A 17,914-nucleotide genomic window follows, 5' to 3' on the forward strand; every position below is an offset into this window, starting at 1 on the left:
TATCATAGCTAAGGAAAAAAACAATTATAAAAATAATTGAAGGAGGCCAGCGTTCTAAGAACATACACATTTGTGGACAGATATTCATTCAGTCTCGTTTTTATAAGGTATGCCACTGAATGGATTGCTGTTCACAGCTGTTGTCTCAAACAGGCTGGCAGGTCATCGGGAACGTGAGCGCTGTGCCCCTGGCTGGCCTGCAGGGGCTACAAGGTCCACCGTGGCCCTCATATCACTCCGTTGTTTCCAGAGAGAAAAGATGGCAGCTAGAATAGCCCTTCTAGTCACAGGCTATGCTTTTCCATATGAGGAATGTTTAGAGAGAGTTTTTTTGAGTCATCAGAAGAGATTGTTCAAAAAGTAGGGAAATACTTTTCGTTCATACTTCTGCCAAATATTTGGGTAGTTGTTTTTTTTTTTTAAATTTTTATTTATGCTCTTTTGCTTGGTTTTTGTTTTGCCAAAGCGTAACAAGATGGCCCTTGTGATTCTAGTTCAGTTCTTTTGGAGGGAAATCGAAATCACCTCTTCCCCACACTCAAAGAAAACTTTAAATTTTTGAAAGTGATCCCAACTCCAAGTGGCGATCCGTAGACTTGGGGGCGGCAGTGAACTATTTATTACTCCCTGCCTCCACTTGGACGGGTGAAGCAAAAGGTATTGTAGGGTGAATTCTGTAGACTTTGATACAATCCCTGCACCTTTTCTGCTCACCCAAACCAACAGGCTATCACAGAGCCCTTAGAGTGCTCATTCTTTCTTAGTGGGAAGTTACTTGGAAGTTTCTTCAACATGCACACTTGGCTGGAGATCTGTACAATGAGCCAGGGTTGCCTATGACCCATATAAATGTCTTTATTTGTCATTATTGTCCTTATAGGAGGGCATCACATTTATTTTTACTTAGTGGATTAAACATACCTACTATGTTCTCCCACCCCAATACACGGGTTTTTCCCTCCTCGACCCTAGGAGTCCCATCTGATGGTGCCAAGTGTTTGTTTTGAGCCCATAGTCATCTCACTGCCTGGGCCACCTTCTCTGTGTCATTGTTGCCGCCAACTTGAGAGGCTTTGCAGTGAGCGGCCCATGACTCATCCCCTCTGCTGCTGGTAACTTAGAGTTACACCAGCCATTTGTGGAGGAGCCTAGACTGTCCTGTGGTGGTCCTGGCGGTTATTGTTGTGACTGCTGTCCTTAATGATACTGTTAAAGTGAACTTGGCATCCAGCATTCTGCCATAGCTGTTATTTTGAAATAACTTTAAAATGGATCATTTAAAAAATTGACCCCAGGAGAGTAGAAATGAAGAACGTGTTGTATTATATGTTTAATTGCTCATTCTTAATGCAGATTAGAGTGTGTTATTGATTTGAATATGAAGGTTACATTTTAGATCTGCGTGTAACTTATTGAAGGCATTGGTCCTAGAAAGCTCTCTGGAGATTACCTTTTAGAAAAAGACTTTCTCCCAAATTTCAAATTTCTGCTTCTAATAAAAATCTCATTATCATCATTACATAGTAACTGTTTGACTGTGTTTCCAATGAGGTAGAGGAGGGCAAGAGGGAATGATTGTTAAAGGGTGGCTATGAATGAGAGAGCTGCTAGGTTTCCTGCCAAGACGAATAGCACAGATTAATACTAGATCCCTAGTTGTTGGAAAGAATGGGCAATAGCAGGAACCATGGTCAGATATCATTCATGCATAGCTGTCCTAGATCTCACAGATGCTCAAATCATACTGAAGGGGAAAAATAAGTTCTTTCTCCTTTTACTTACTACATTAAGCATGAAGGGATTTTGTAGAGAAAAATTTTTGTGGAAAACACATTATATATGTATGTGTGTCTACAGTAAACATTTACATAATGCATTCAGAAGACAGGAATGTGGAAGAGAAATGTGAATGTTGTGGGGAAACTTTAAAGAGAATTGGAGTTCTAAGAATTTAAAATATTTTTCCATCGTTCTGAAAAGACTAAAGCAGTCGTGCTGCTTTTGCTTAATCTGCACTATTAGGTGACCCTAAGTATGTCTCAGTTCATTGGAAGTGAACTTACCATTCACAACCATGAAGAGGGAGGGTCTGTCAAAGGGACAGATGGAAACTTGAGTAGTTAGAAGGAAATGTCATTATCCCATGATCCTGTCTACCAAAAAAGAGGCAAAAAAGAAAGCTCTCGGCTTCTCTGCTGGTTTCTGCATAGGTGCACATCATTGTATGAAATCTCTGCTTTCTGGTTTCCCAAGTTGATTTCTGCAGGCATTGTCCCAACACACTAAGCATAGTGAATGCTCTTTCCCCTGTGCTATGCAGACTGGCTTCCTCCTTGGAAAATTCTCCAACCTGAAAGTCCCAACACCATTCCTAATGTTGAATCCCGGAGAGCTTTCTAGTCGGGGAATAAATGTTATGTTGAAGATTCCCGGTACCCTTCCCCCTGGACTTTTCCTCCCAGCAAGAAAAAAAAAAATTCTGCCTGGCTAACGGGAGACTGCCATTACAGCTTGTTTGTTTTAGCCTCTGCGCCACATTATTTAATTGTTTTTTTCCTGAATTTACTTTTATCTTTGCTCCCACTGATTGAATGCCTTTGATTACCTATAACACGAAGGAAACAATATACATATTAATTTAACTTAAGATCATAAGCTGTTATATATCAATCCCTGACTTCCCATCTCCTTTTGGGGTGGGGTCATATTCAGCAGCTAGACATCAGTGTCTGGAGTTCTGGACCGAGGACAGTGAGCTTTTCTCCCAGTGTGAGTGGGAGAAACTTTTCAATGCCGCAATTTAGGGAAAAGTCAACTCCACTTAAAAACTCTCCCTTTCCCTTGTCTGATTATCTTTCACCCTCCCCCATCCCGCCCCCCCCCCTCCCCCGCCCCTCCCTCTCTCCTCCCTCCTCTTCTCTCATTCACTGTCAGGAAGGGCCATCTGCGAAGGGCCAGTTCAGCACCACTCGGCGCCGGCAGAGGCTAGCAGCAGCAGTGGCTACAACAGTGAGTGGATTTCAATCTCAAGTGGACATTGAATAAGAATGAGCAACTTGGTCCAAGTGGCGCCTCCCCTGTTCCCGTGGTGCTGTCTGTGTGTGGCGGTCTCGACCGTAGCTCCCTCCCGTGCTGGCGTAGCTTTCGCATGTTGTCTGGCTGTCTCTGCATGGCAGGTGTCACACATGCGTATTCGTGTTTGTGGTGGAAAATGACCCCTTAGCCCCGTTCTTCACTGACCGTGTAAGAGATACTGTAAATGCCAGGTGGCAGAGCTGAGTATGGCTCCCTGTGGTGTGGAAGTTCCTAAAGTAATGCATAAATATATATAGTTTTTTTTGTCATACTGATATTGGAACCTCTGCTTACTGATTTGTTTTTCTAAGAAAAGTCATGTTACTACAGACAAAAATTGTGCTTTTTTTTTTGTAGCATTATGACTATTTGAAAAGGATGTGAGAATAAAGAAAAGAGAGGGTAAGAAAAGGTGAATTTTGATGTCATCTCTAAATGACTACCCAAATTACATCTAGCAAGGAAAAATTTTCTGGAAAGAATATTGAACGGAAGGTCAGAAAATATGTAATGTGGGAAGGAGAAAACCACCAAGTTAAATGGTGTTTATTATACATCTAAGGTTTATTAGGAGGGTAGAACAAGTGTTGAAACAGACAAGGCAAATAACCACAATTTTAAATTGAGTAGAAGCTGTTTAGAATGGTGAACAGTGTATGCACAATGGGCAAGAGAATGTGCAAATACAAGAGCCCTTTGCTGAATAAAAGCAAATCGTAGTATTTGCTTAATCATGACATCCCCCTGTTAACTTTTTAAAATGCAGAATACTAAGTTCATAGCAATCACGGATGTTACTTTTTTTGGCTATTAGACAGTATTTTCTGAATTAACGACGTTTTGCTCTCTTGCTTATGGTGGAATATACTTGAAGACTAGAATTGCTGAAAAATACGAAGAGGTTTTGCTTGCATTGTGAGAGAATGGCTACTCATGAGAGGATTATTGCTTTTCTACTTTTGGTTAAAAACTGACCCTTGCTTGGTATCTCACTGCTTAGCTGGATTTTGTGAGAGAGAGAATGGCCTTTGATTATGAAATGAACCAGAGGCTTGGAGTTTATTAGGGAATGGATTCTTAAACTCACAGTTTTGTGAACACTTGAACAAACTCATGAAATTGATATCATGATTAGTGTTTACCTTATGCATGTATGTGTAACATGTGACACTGACATGGGAACAGATTATGCCAATAGAGACATGTAAAATTAGTTAAGTAGTTCTTAATCTTTCATTTATAATATTAAGAAATCCAGATCATTATCAGAGAACAGTATCACAGTATGGAAAGGAAAGATCAGTCATTTTGTGAAAATACCTATGCTTCTTTAAATAATGTACTTCTAAGAAGGCATGCAGGGAAGCGACTGTGTTTCTACTGTTTTCATTTTTTAATTGTAGATACATATAGTGAAAATAATAAAAATGGGATTAAAACTATTTGAACAGAATGGGTATATATATACACATATATATATATGTGTGTGTGTGTGTGTATACATATATTTATTTATTTTTAAATGGTAAGTGGAAAAGAAAAAGCTTTTAAAAGAGGCGAGTATTAATGCCCATCTTCCAGTGACCACAGAGATTAAGAATAACTTCCAGTAATTCCAAGCATCTCATGAGAAAAGTTGGCAACATTTAATAATGTATTCAGAAATAACTAGAGGGAAGAGTTACTCTAAACCCTGTAGGATTTGTAGCTTTAATTCCATAGCAAAGCATGAAACCATGTAGCAGGATCTTGAACTTGCAGCACCAGCCCCCTCACCCCTTCATTCACACCTCAAGTGATTGGACGCTGGTAACTCAGCCCCCCTATTTCTCTTGGTGCAGTGTTCCTCTTAATTCCTACCCTTCTCCTTCCCGACACTAAGTTATCCCATGCATTTTGTGCCCATCCGATCCAGCTCGGTGCCTTTTACCTAGAATATTGCAAATGACTCCTAGTTGCTTATTTTCCCCCAGTGAGGAGGAGACCCACTCAAATATCTGGGGCAGCTGAGATTGCTCCCAAAGAAAAGTGCACCCAAAGCGGATGTTTCAGAGATTGATTCTGTGGATTCTTAGCACTAGAACCCCAAATGGCTCACACTCAACACCAGCCAGACCCAACAGAATAGGGGGTTGGGAAAAGACACACTGGCCCCTCTCCCACAGAAGAACACTGAGGGTCCCAATGCAATTAGTTCTCTACACAAGGATCCCTGTACACATCACACAGAGAAATTGCAGCAGGAGACTTTTCACACTGGCTCCGTACGTTGTATATGCTCAGTATCTCTTAGCTCTGCTTTTGTGTGTTCCCTTTCTCATTCATGTCTACCATTGAATAAATTTGGGTGCCTCTGTTCCACTGTTGATCCATGTTTCTCTTTTAACTTCTCTGTAGAGAGGTGTTAAAAGCACCTCCTATCATCCCCATTCCGAGCTGCAGTTATTAGTATCAGAATATTCCAAGATCAGGCTCCCTCCCTGGCACAGGATTTCAGGGAAGCCTTGGACTTTGTTCCTAAGCGGGGTGTAAAGGCTGCATCCAACGTGGAGGAATCTCGAGTGCAAACAGTGAGAACTGTGGACAGCTCCCACTCTAGCCATCACGGACAGAAGACCTAGCTATGACTTACATTTTTTAATCCCATTGTACCCAAATTGATGAACAAAAAACTGAGTAAATAACTCTAATTGAATGAAGCATTCAATTAAATTAATACATCTCAATTTGTATTCTCAATTTCATTTCATGAATTCTTCAATTAAAATGACCCATTCCATATACTTCTCTTAACAAAAATGGTAACAATATAAACATTTTCAGTCAGAAGTATATAAAAACTGGGTTCAATTGCCCAGGGAGCTGTCTGATTGCAGTTTGAGTGGAGCATTCCAAGTCCCTTTCCCTGCGGGTTATATACAAGATCAGTTTTACTGTTTTAATTGCCAATTTGTACTTCATTATGTTCAAAAAATAAATGTGTAACATGTGTTTTTCCTCCTTGTGTCTGATTCCAACTTTTCATAGACAGGCCATTATCTCAGGGACGAGTCTGGGTCCTCACTGGCATGTCTGGGCCTCTACTGCATCATGGCCTCCCCCAGCCTCCATGCCTCCTCTCCTATTTCGTGCCAGTCCTTGGAGTGTTGAGGGCACTAAATGCAGGCAAAACCCTTTTCCGTGAACCTCAACACATTACATTCCCCATTACCAGACACCCACCATTTCTTTTTATGCTCTTCTAGTTCTTTATGTTTAAAAACCGTATCAAATCCTTAAATCTGCACACTTCCTGATCTGCCCATTTCCTCAAGTCACAGTTTCTCCCCATGACTTTCTTGTCTTCACCAACCTTCTCATGGATCCTCTGTGTCCCTTCCAAAAGGCTAAGGGCTCACTGCTGTGACTAGATTTAGCATCACCAGAGTTAAGATCAGAAATTCCCTTTGTCTATCCTCAAGTATTCTTCCAGAATATATCTGGATCCTATATAGGGACCTCCAGAAGACCTCAGTCATTATTATCACAGAGTTCCCTGGACAGGATTCTACCAAGGACTTCGTTTTCTCAAATGGTTTCTCTGCCACTTGTTTGTCTCTTCTCTAGAGTAGCCCAAAATTATGATCCTGATGAGATAAACAAGTTGTTGACATGTCCCCATTTCAGAGTAACCAAGGTCCCTGCAGAGGACCTGATAGACCCACTTGATGACTCCAGGTACCAGATGCTTTGGATAACCTAGTAGCATGCTTAGCATAACTGAATTTAGGGAGAAAGCTTCATGCTCACTGTTCCCCAGTAAGCCTTGGATATCTTTTGAGATAACAACTCCTTACCACTGCTATGGCCAAGCTATATCCAAAGGGCGCCCCTCCAGTCCCAGCTGCCTTACCCAGGTCCGTAAACTGCAGTTCAGCCTGGATTTGTTGGTTCTCTCCAACTCCTCCATCTACCCTGTGTATCCTCAGTACATAAGTATAAGCCCCTTTTCCGGTTCTTTCTCTCCCTTCCTCCCTCTCCCCACTCCTCACCCCTCCCCCACTCGCTCTCTCTTCTTCTGTCAGGAAGTTTCAAGCTCTATCAAAATAGGAAAAAAAGAAAAAAGGAAGTAGTTCTGATACACATCTACATCAGATAGGCATATCTCCTGCTAGCTAGGTGTGAATTACCCCTTAATGTATATAAAATTCAGCTTGTGCAGGAGTCTTAAGAGTGATTCTTGAAGATAATTGAAGGAACATCTGTACAGTAAGAACTAGGGGAGGTTACTGGTAATCGGATTTACAATAGGAATTGGTGTTCTCATTTTTTGGGAATGTTTGGCCGATGGCATTTATAATGGTCAGGGGTAACTTCTAGAAGGAGAGGGAATGGTGCTTTACCCCCACCCATCACAAGCCTAGCCCAGATTCAGGGCAGGCAAGAAAGTATCTGCAGCCATTTGGGAAAATCTATAGTAATATGACTTTTTTTACTTACTGCTTTTCAATACCGGCCCTTTCATAAGCCATGTTCGTATGTGTGCCAGTGTTGTATGTGACAACAAAGGTAAATGACAGTAATTTATATCATATATATTTCATTTGCAAATATATTTTAATAAATCAATTTCAGATTTAATTGAGTCTCTTTAAACCATGATTATATTTACTGTTAAACCTGTTTATGTTTTATCCCATGGTCACAGAGCAAGTAAATCTTTCTTGTATTTTTTACCTGTTTGGTGAGTTCCTACTCTGTGAGCATAAAAAGTCCTCTGACACTAGTACCCAGACTTTATAAGAGTTCCAACTACTGTTTCCTGCCGGTGATTTTTTAGCTCCAACTGTGGGTTCAGAGCAAAGCTTATCTGGGGATTCTGTCTTTCTTGCCTGACGTTCTGTAGTCCTCTCTCCCTATAGCAGGCAAAAGCTGACGGAGTCTACAGCAGTCCTAAATCTGCTTTCCGAACTGAGACTCCTTCCCACCCCAACCACCTGCCAACTAAATGGGCACTAAGTGTCTCTGGGTGTGTCATTACAAAGGAACCTAGTATTTTGGAGAAGGGACGCCATCTTTCCTGTGTGCCAGACTGTGGACCGATGTACCATTGTTCTTTCCTAATTTGTGCTGTCCCCTTTCAGGTCCCTTTCAGTGCTACCATGTCACCAGTCCGCTTGCACTCCTCCAACCCCAACCTTTGTGCAGACATCGAATTTCAGACTCCCCCTAGCCACCTCACTGACCCTCTGGAAAGTTCTACAGATTATACAAAGCTTCAAGAAGAATTTTGTCTAATTGCACAGAAAGGTAACGACAAATACCAGGTGCCCTTTACAGATACTCTCTTCTTTGGTGAGAGGTTTATCATTTACCCTTCCATCCTTGTCCAGGTGGTCGTGGTAGAAAGACTAAGTGTCTATACTGATCGGAGTCCTAGATACAAAATGCAGTGAGGTGTGATGCCTGCCTCTTGGTTCACAGTTTTGAGTGGAGAAACAAAGTCTCATAAGGGGGGAGAGAGAAGGAAAGACACAAAGGGTTATCCTAGGCAGGCCAGCAGACACTGTGACTCAGCATTTCTTTTTCAGTGTCTCTTAGTTCTCATTTAATACAGACTGTGGGTTATCCTTAGCAAGGAGTTCAGTGGCAAGTGTTCTCTTCCTTTATTAAATAACACTCCTTGATCATAGCTCAGGCTCAGTCCTGTGTCGTGTGATGTGGCCTGGGCTCGGTGCTGTTCAGCTGGAGGCTGGGCTGGGCTGAAAGATCCAAGGTGGCTTCACCCAGGTTCCTGGCATGTTGGGGGATGGCTGCAGGGGTGCACACAGCTGTGTCCCTCTCCATGACAGCTCAGAGCTCCAAGGGAGTGGATAAGCTGCCAGTTTTGTTCACTTGGCACAGTGTCACTTCCTCTGCCCTCTATTGGCCAGAGCTTCATGGGCCAGTTCAGATTTGAGGGGAGAGGTAATTGAGCCCACGGCAGGGGGGGGGGGGGTGTCCCTTTTTCCATATTAAATTTCCAGTAAGGCGTGTTGTGTAAGTTCAGGTGTTATCAGCCACAGAGAGCAGGGTATAATAAATAAGAGGCAGGTAGTAGCTTGTAGGTGGACTGAGCAGTCCTGTCTGTGTTTACCAAGAGCCTGGGTTCCAAATTACCACCCCACCCCGCTTTTGCTATAGCATTTCAATTTCAGTTGCTGAAATTCATGTTTTGATTCAAGATAGTACCTTCCCAGGCATTTCCCTTTGAAAATGCATAATCTCGAAGAAAGATACACATTTTGTAATTTTCAGTCATTAACATCTGATTGTGAAATAGTCACATTTATTTACCCCGAGGCTGTTGGTAAGAGATGATAAGATATTCTTGAAAATGTGTTGTAAATGGAACATCTCATGTGCCCCCATAATGCTCAAGAGCCTGGTGAGTCAGGAAAAAGACGGGGCATACACTGAGAACATCTCTAGGAATGTTGAAATCAACAAAATTTCATTCTCTCAAACCATCATCAAAGATGTTCTATCAGATATTTCTTTAATTCTGTAATCATAAACAATTAAGCTAAATCATCTTCCACCTACCATTTTTTCCTCTAAAGATTTCTCAGTGGAGAAAGGCCAACTCTCTTTCACCTGCAATTTTACTCCTGATACATTTTTTTTTAATCTTTTTTTTTTTTTTTTAAGATTTTGTTTATTTATTTGACAGACAGAGATCACAAGTAAGGAGAGAACCAGGCAGAGAGAGGAGGAAGGGAAGCAGGCTCCCTGCTGAACAGAGAGCCTGATGCGCAGCTGATCCCAGGACTCTGGGATCATGACCTGAGCCGAAGGCAGAGGCTTTAACCCACTGAGCCACTGAGGCTCCTGATATATTTTTATCATATTTCTTAGCCAGATACTAATTAGGTCATTAGACTAGAGCAGTATTATTTTCTTTATATAACAGCATAGGATTACGGCCAGGAATGTTTACTTCTAACGGCAGGGGGACAAGGGGGTGGTTTTAGAAGCAGGCAGAATGAGACAACAAATGTGTGAATGAAGTATGTATAGCACAGCCTCTCAAGGGAGATGAATAAATTAGAAAGTGGCCCCAGGAAAGCTTTGTGTATTCGATTACAATCCTGAGGTTTTCAGGAAATCCATGTTTCAACAGGATTTTAAAGCCTTTGTTGAAACAATGTATTTTCTTTCCAACTATGCTTAAAAAAAAAAAAGGGCTTTTCTATGACTATGAGCAAACTTTTTAGAAAGAATTACGATTTTAAAATGTCTGAGAGTCTGCTTTTAGAACGGCCAGTGGGGTTAATGTATGCCAGCTTTCAAGTTAGTACCTTTAAATCAATGATGACTAGAATGTGGCACATAAATCAATAGATTGTGTGTCCCTTGTGATCCCACCATTTTTCCCCTCTTCGTTCAGGCCAGTGTTTTGGCTAAAATTTTCCACTTCTTTTTTTTTTTTTTTTTTTTTTTTTTTTTTTTAAGATTTTATTTATTTATCGGGGGGCGGGGGAGAGCAAGCACAGGCAGACAGAATGGCAGGCAGAGGCAGAGGGAGAAGCAGGCTCCCCGCTGAGCAAGGAGCCCGATGTGGGACTCGATCCCAGGACGCTGGGATCATGACCTGAGCCGAAGGCAGCTGCTTAACCAACTGAGCCACCCAGGCGTCCCAATTTTCCACTTCTTTTAAAAATAACTGTTCTCGAATATGGAAATCCCTAGTTTAGCAGACTTTGCATATTATAGAAACTGCTATTATAAAGATAGGAATTGGAAATCCAACCTTCTTGCATTTCAGACTTTAAGACTACCTCTGATTCTACCAATGTATGTTATTGGGTACACAGAAATGGGCGGGGAGTGTTGTTTTTACTGTGGTTTTATTTTGTTTTTTATAGCTTTCTCGAGATATGATAAACATATAACATTTAACAAGATTAAGATATACCTGTTGATTTGATACGCTTAAATATGACAAAATGATTACCACCATAGCATCAGCTAACACCTCCATCGTGTCATGTAATTGCCATTTCTTTTTTGTGGTGAAGACATTCAAGATCTATTCTCTTAACTTTGAAGTATATAATACAGTATTACTAATTATTGTCATCAAACTGTACATTAGATGTCCAGAACTTATTCGTCTTAAACCTGGAAGTTTTACTCTTTGAAGGCAGTGCTTACATCAAGATGTTCCTGGCTGAGAAAGCAATTCCGTTGCTATTCTCAAGACCAAATCATTTCCTACCTCAAAGAGAACTAGTTAGGACTTCTAAATCAGCTTCCTGTTTTATTTTGGCAGAATTTATAAAATGCTCTTTTTGGGTACCTGCTTTGGGGAAATAATATCTGGATAGTTCTAAATGATTTGCATGAGGATTCACTATACACAGAACTGTTCAAATATTCTTATCAACCATGACAGAAGAAAACCTGTTGCCTTTTCCTTCTAGGAATTATAGATTAATTTTCTAAATCTTGATATTTAAGATATCAATTGATATCAATATTTTATATTCTGCTTCTAAATCATTTCAGGTATGAAATACCTCAATTTTCACTCTGAGTAATTACTGTTACCATATGCATTTTGTGTATAGGTATTTTGGAAGATTCCGTTGTTAGGCTGACTTCTACCTAGTCTGTAATATATTCCTTCCAGATAATGTCTACCCATGAGTTAAAATGCTGAAAAATTTGTAATTTTATATATTCTTCCTGGATCCATTTGATCTTTGTTTCTCATTTTTTTCCCCACCCAGTGCATTCTCTTTTGAAGTCTGCATTTAATAGCATAGCTATAGAGAAGGAGAAGCTTAAGCAGATGGTTTCTGAGCAGGATCACAATAAAGGCCACAGCACGCAGATGGCACGGCTCCGACAGTCACTGTCTCAGGTAAAAGAGAATGTTTGTTTCACTCTCAGGGCGCATACCTGATCCTGGAAGGTAAAATATTGGGGCGGAGGTGGTCCGTCTTGCATGGCATGTTCAACCGAAACGACCCCCCTCAAGACATTACAATGTTGGGATTAAATTTTAAAATTCTTTAAAAATTAATTAATTTAATTAAGGTTGAAGTTAACTGTTTCTTGCAAAATAGATCAAGGTAAGAGTAAAAATCAACAAAACTTGCTTGTAAACATATAATTGTGGTTTTTTTGACCAACTGAATACTTTTGATGCTTTTCAGTCGTCATTTATAAGACCGCCCCTTTTAAAAGACAAATCAAGCATTTATACATGATTTACACTTCTAAAATATGTTCCAGAATATATTTAACCTAGTGTTAAATACAACAGAATTTACTAGATCTTCCACACTTAATATTTTCAACTTATACCACATCTGTTGAGAATTATTGCTTACTCTTACCTACTTTTTCTTTCCTGCTTTATACTTTTAGAATTTTCTTCCTATCTAAGTTATGTTCCCTGAAGCAAGACCCATATATTTCAGGATATATTGTACATCATAAAATATATTATTCAATATATATTCATTATATATTATTCAACATATATTGATCTTTGTAATACTTATCAAATACCTATGTATATCAAAGTTGAAATTTCTGATAAAAATCCTTTAAAACTGCGCTTAATGCTTTTTTACCCCAAGTACTTCCTCTGAAGTATTTCCTTCCTTTAGTCTATAAATGCCCTTTTAAAAAGTCTTTTGAGAATTCAATGTTGTTATGTGATTTTGTGTGAGAACTCAGTGTTTATATAAAATATTGTTCACTTCCTGGTGCCTTGGATCAGAGTGAAGGAGCGAGCAAATCCTGGGTAAGTGGTTTTCCATGTGGATCGGCTCCTGCTTGAGTAGTCTCCCTCAGTCCCTAAAAATAGACAAACCGTCTCACCGTGTTTTATGTACCTGAACTGTCAGCTTACCCTCAGTGTTAAGTTTCACGCTATTGAGTATTGTTACCTGGGTCACTCTTGCTGTGTTCACCATAAAACACTGTCAGTTGAGGTGCATATCCTGCTTCTGGGGCACAACCAGGGGACTCGGGAGCATGAGCACTCAAAGTAGCACCTGTCGTGCCCATCTGCAGAGGGCTTTTTTTATAAGTACATTTTAATGGTTTGCCTTGGGCTCCTCATGTCATATACTCAGTCTGTGGTAATTGATCTTCAGAATCCTTATTCTGAAAGTATCATGAATCAGAAAGATCAAAATAATGGTTGGGTAAACACGTAGATGTCATCCTGGAAACATGCAAAATATACTCTTACCCTCCTAAGTGTTGCAGTGTTTCCTTCAGGTGTAGTAAATGATAGAGGCTTAGTGGCATACGCTTGTACTAAGAAAAATAAAAAAGGTGTTTGTTTCTTTTGTATTTCCTTTGCACAAACTTTTTTTTTTTTTTAGTTTGTATTTTTATCATCCGGTGCTCATCATAAAGTCCTTAATGCCCATCACCTCTTTCCTCCATTCCCCTCTGGTGACCATCGGTTTGTACTCTATAGTTAAGTCTCTTTCTTGGTTTGTCTTTTTCTCTTTTTCCTTCTGCTTGTTTTGTTTTTTATTTTTTTATTCATTTTTTTTAAAGATTTTATTTATTTGTGAGAGAGTGAGAGAGAGAGTACAAGCAGGGGGAGTGGCAGGAAGAGGAAGAAGCAGGCTCCCGGCTGAGCAAGGAGCGCGATGCGGGGCTCGATCCCAGGACCCTGGAATCGTGACCTGAGCCAAAGGAAGCTGCTTAACCAACTGAGCCCCCAGGCATCCCTGTTTTGTTTTTAAAATTCCATATATGAGTGAAATCATATGCTATTTGTCTTTCTCTGATTGACTGATTTTGCTAAGCATTATACTCTAGCTCCATCCACGTTGTTGCAAATGGCAAGATTTCATTACTTTTTATGGCTGAGTAATATTCTGTTGTGCGTATGTATATGTATACCACATCTTCTTTATTCATCAAATAATGGACACTTGGGCTGCTTCCATATCTTGGCATTTGTAAATAATGCTGCAGTAAACATAGGGGTGCATGTATCCCTTTGAATTAATGTTTCTTTGGGGGGGGCAGTAAATACCCAGTAGTGAGATTGCTGAATCATATGGTACTTCTATTTTTAACTTTTGAGGAAGCCCCATACTGTTTTCCGTAGTAGCTATACCAGTTTGCATTCCCACCAACAGTGCAAGAGGATTCCTTTTCCTCCCTGTCCTCACCAACACCTATTGTTTCTTGCGTTTTTTATTTTAGCCATTCTGACAGGTAGAAGGTGATAGTTCATTGTGGTTTTGATTTGCATTTACCTGATGATAAGTGATGATAAGCATCTTTTCACGTGTTTGTCAGCCAGCTGTATGTTTTCTTTGGAGAAATGTATGTTCATGTCTTCTGCCCATTTTTAATTTGATTGTTGGTTTGGGGGGTGTTGAGTTGTATCAGTTCTTTATATATTTTGGATACTAAGCCTTTATCAGATATGTCATTTGCAATTATCTTCTCCTATTCCATGGATTGCCTTTTAGTTTTGTTACGGTTTTAAAATTGTATTTGTTTCTTGCTTGCTTGCTTTTATTTGTTTGTTCACTAAGACAGAGAAGAAGTAGAGATCTGGTTTGTGCCACCAGATTAGAAATGATGGTAAAGAAGAATTTTTAAAAGTGATTCATTTGTTCATTCATTTATTCATTGCATTTTATTCAACTGACTGTATATTAGGTGTAGTACAACGTTTGAAACACCAAGACAAAAGTAACCCTGACCGTGTCCCCAGGAAGCTTTATGATCTGATTAGTGAGATGAGCAGTATTTACGAAGGAAACAGTTAGACGGACCATGCTCTGGTCCATTCAGAGAAGCATGTGGGTGATGCAGATTTCTGGGGTTCTGGAGGTTCAGAAGAATGGGAGTTTCCTGACCTCAGAGCAGAGCCACAGATCAGAAGGAACTGAGCTTTGAATGGGGCCTGAGTAGACAGCAGCAGTTTCCAAGGAAGGACCTGATGCTAACATAATAAAAATAAAATAAAGCAAAGTTATCTCAGCTTTATATTTTAGAGATTAAGTATTTCCCTGTCATGTCAAAACGTAATTTATTTACCTCTAAACTTAGAGCTTCAATAGATTTTTGTTCAGTTGTTATGAGTTTTTCTTGTTGTTTTGTGGTGGGGTTTTTTTGGCTGTCATGTGTATTTTTTTTAAACCAGAAACTTCAATTTTACCCTCAAAAAATGTAAAAATAACTTGGTACTCTAAAGACAGTCTGTTGTATCCTATTCACTAGAGAATTCAGTGCTTCCTATTGTGTGTCATCACAGCATTACGGCCATGTTCACGTTCTTGTGTCTGTCCATATGCTCTGACACAGAGCATATAAAATACGTGAAATTAGCATTCTTTACTACCTGCTCAGAATAATTGTTACCTGCCTTGGGCATGCAATAATTTACAAGACTGCAGTATAATGAATTCCTCTTCTAAAGTGATATTTCTTCCCCGATCTATGTGTATACAAAGACATACATAATTCTGTTATTTTATCTCCATGAAACTTTAGAGGCAACTTCTACATCTGAGAGGTAGCATAGATGTTAGATTTGAACCTGTAAGACAGGGCATTGTGTATGCTCTTGATCCCTTTATAAATTATTTTATCTCACAGCTACAATTTCACATCCTCGTTAATGTAGTATCCTGAACCGCACGATCAAATAGTATCTGATAAGACTAAGGTAGCTTCAGTACCCCAGGTTACTATAATAATAAAAGACTTGACTTGAGTCTGTCTTTAATACATTACCCTCTGACACTGTTACTAGTTTGGTCTCTGGCCCCAGAATCTATGCATAGCTTAAGCTAAATGTAGTGGGTTTGGGGTTCATATAAATGTGAGCAGCAGAATGTGTCCCTTGACTTCTTGTAGAATTACCATATTTCATTAAATCAACATGCCATCGATAGTTAGATGTACCATCATTATGTGGCTTAGTGAAAAAGAAAGCAGACTGCACTCAGTGAAATTGATGGTGCTTCAGAGATGTTGAATGGAGGAGGAGATGTTCATTTAGAATCAATGAAATACAGTATATGGAAATGTAAGTAAAAAAATCAGCTTAAGGCACATAGTACCATAATTAAAATCCCAATCGTAGTATTTACCATCCTTTCTGTCTACAACATTTCACATACACAAAATAAATATTCTGGGGTATTTATCGGGATAAAACTTCCAAGAGTATTCCTGATTTTGAATTCCCTGAAACATGGCAAAATTGGTTGTGATGAAGATATTCTTCACGGAATTATTTACATCTCTTTCTAGCTATCCAGTAAGTTGAAATTGATGTCATTTTGGACATAATTTGGCCATATGTCTTAAAGCCTTAAGAAGATCTTATCTTTGACCCTTTAGCCCATGACTGATATTTCTAGTGTGAGAAAGTAATGCTGAATGTAGAAATCCACTATGCATACAAACATTCATGGCAGCATTATTTATTCTAGGAAAAATCAGTAATAGCATGAAGTGTCCAATTATAGAAGATAATCACTTGCTATGCAAAAATGCAAAGTCATATTTGTGCAAAGTTTGCAACATAAAATAAATGTTTATACACAAAGAATAAGTGGCAGACACAGATGTCCAGTATGCACCCATTAAATGATGTGGGAAATGTATAGGAAAAGGCTAGAGAAAAATATACCAAGATACCAACAATTGGTTGATACGATAGTAAGTTATGAATTTTTTAGATATTTTTTACTTTTTGCATTTTGCATATATACTGTAGTAGTATGTACTTATTTTAAAATTTAAAAAAAGAAGGTGATTTTTAAGTGATTCCCAGGATTTGGTTCTTGATCACTCTAGCTTTCACAGCTGCCGTAGTGATTTTCTTGATCCTTTTGAATCAGTTTTGCTTTTCTCCAAAGGTCTTAAGTCTCTGATAATTCTCTCTTGCCATATGTCTCCTATCCTTCCCCAGCCCTCAGGCTTCCACATTTCCTTCCCAGAACACACAGTTCCGTTCAAGTAAAATGTATCTGTCCAAGTCTCACCCAATCCAAGGTTATCTTCACCCACCATCTGCCAGGGTGGATAGTGGTAGTTAATAGCCAAGATGGTGGGGATTTGGACAATTTATTCTGACTCAGGATCTCAAGATGGTAACTTCTTTTATAGATTGAGAAGGTGTGGTTTGTCTCTTGGATATATTAAACTTGAATGTGTCTGAAGGCATGAGCTATGGAGAAATTGAGCACACTTTGTGGAGAGTTTTGTGCTGAGTCCAAGCTCACTAGCTCAAACAAGTAATGAGAATAAGCCTAGAATCTGCCTGGTGACGAATTCAAGCACAAGAATTCCTGTGGCGCTCCCTCCCTGTTAGGTCTTTGGTCCCATCTGCTGCTCATAGAGCAATGTCATTACTGACACATCTTCTTAGCTTTTCTTGCTCCTTGGCTGGTGTGAGTAGCTGATGACGCCCCTCCTTTTTCCTTGCTTCTCCACTGTTCATGATCCTTGGGTACGTTCTGAATGTCATTTCTGCCATCATCCGGGCTCTTCTGTATTAACTATTGCTAATAGTGTCCTTCCACAGAACCTACCTATATTCCTCCATGTTCCCAAGATTTCCATTATATCATTACAAAGAAAATAGTTGTGTTTCAGGGAGGGGAAATAATAAATGTGGTCCTGCTCACTGCCTGAGAGCATGATACCACAAAGCTCGTGGCACTTGGCTGTCACAAACGTCAGAAACAGTCTGTATGATCAAGGCAAAAGGAGGAGCTACCCAGGGAAAATGTGCAGAAATGGACCGTTGCACGCTCGGTTGTCTGCCTGCTTCCGCCTTCTGCCGCTGGGGCTGCCAGACTTGGAAGAG

The 17,914-nt window shown here is 39.8% G+C and overlaps 1 protein-coding gene across 12 annotated transcripts in view; it reads left to right on the forward strand.

Annotated features, from left to right (window-relative positions):
* OSBPL6 (oxysterol binding protein like 6) overlaps positions 1-17,914 on the forward strand; it is a 204,188-nt gene that overhangs the window by 158,773 nt on the left and 27,501 nt on the right. For 5 of the 12 annotated variants that reach the window (XM_059394230.1, XM_059394236.1, XM_059394232.1 and 2 more), the window contains 4 exons: positions 2,935-3,009; positions 8,199-8,364; positions 11,829-11,962; positions 12,830-12,853. In XM_059394230.1, coding sequence (XP_059250213.1) covers positions 2,935-3,009; positions 8,199-8,364; positions 11,829-11,962; positions 12,830-12,853 — 399 coding nt within the window. The remainder of the gene's footprint in view (positions 1-2,934; positions 3,010-8,198; positions 8,365-11,828; positions 11,963-12,829; positions 12,854-17,914) is intronic. The other 7 variants (XM_059394237.1, XM_059394241.1, XM_059394240.1 and 4 more) reach the window with 3 other exon arrangements.

The sequence above is a fragment of the Mustela nigripes genome, chromosome 3 (genome assembly GCF_022355385.1).
Source record: "Mustela nigripes isolate SB6536 chromosome 3, MUSNIG.SB6536, whole genome shotgun sequence".
NCBI lineage: Eukaryota > Metazoa > Chordata > Mammalia > Carnivora > Mustelidae > Mustela > Mustela nigripes.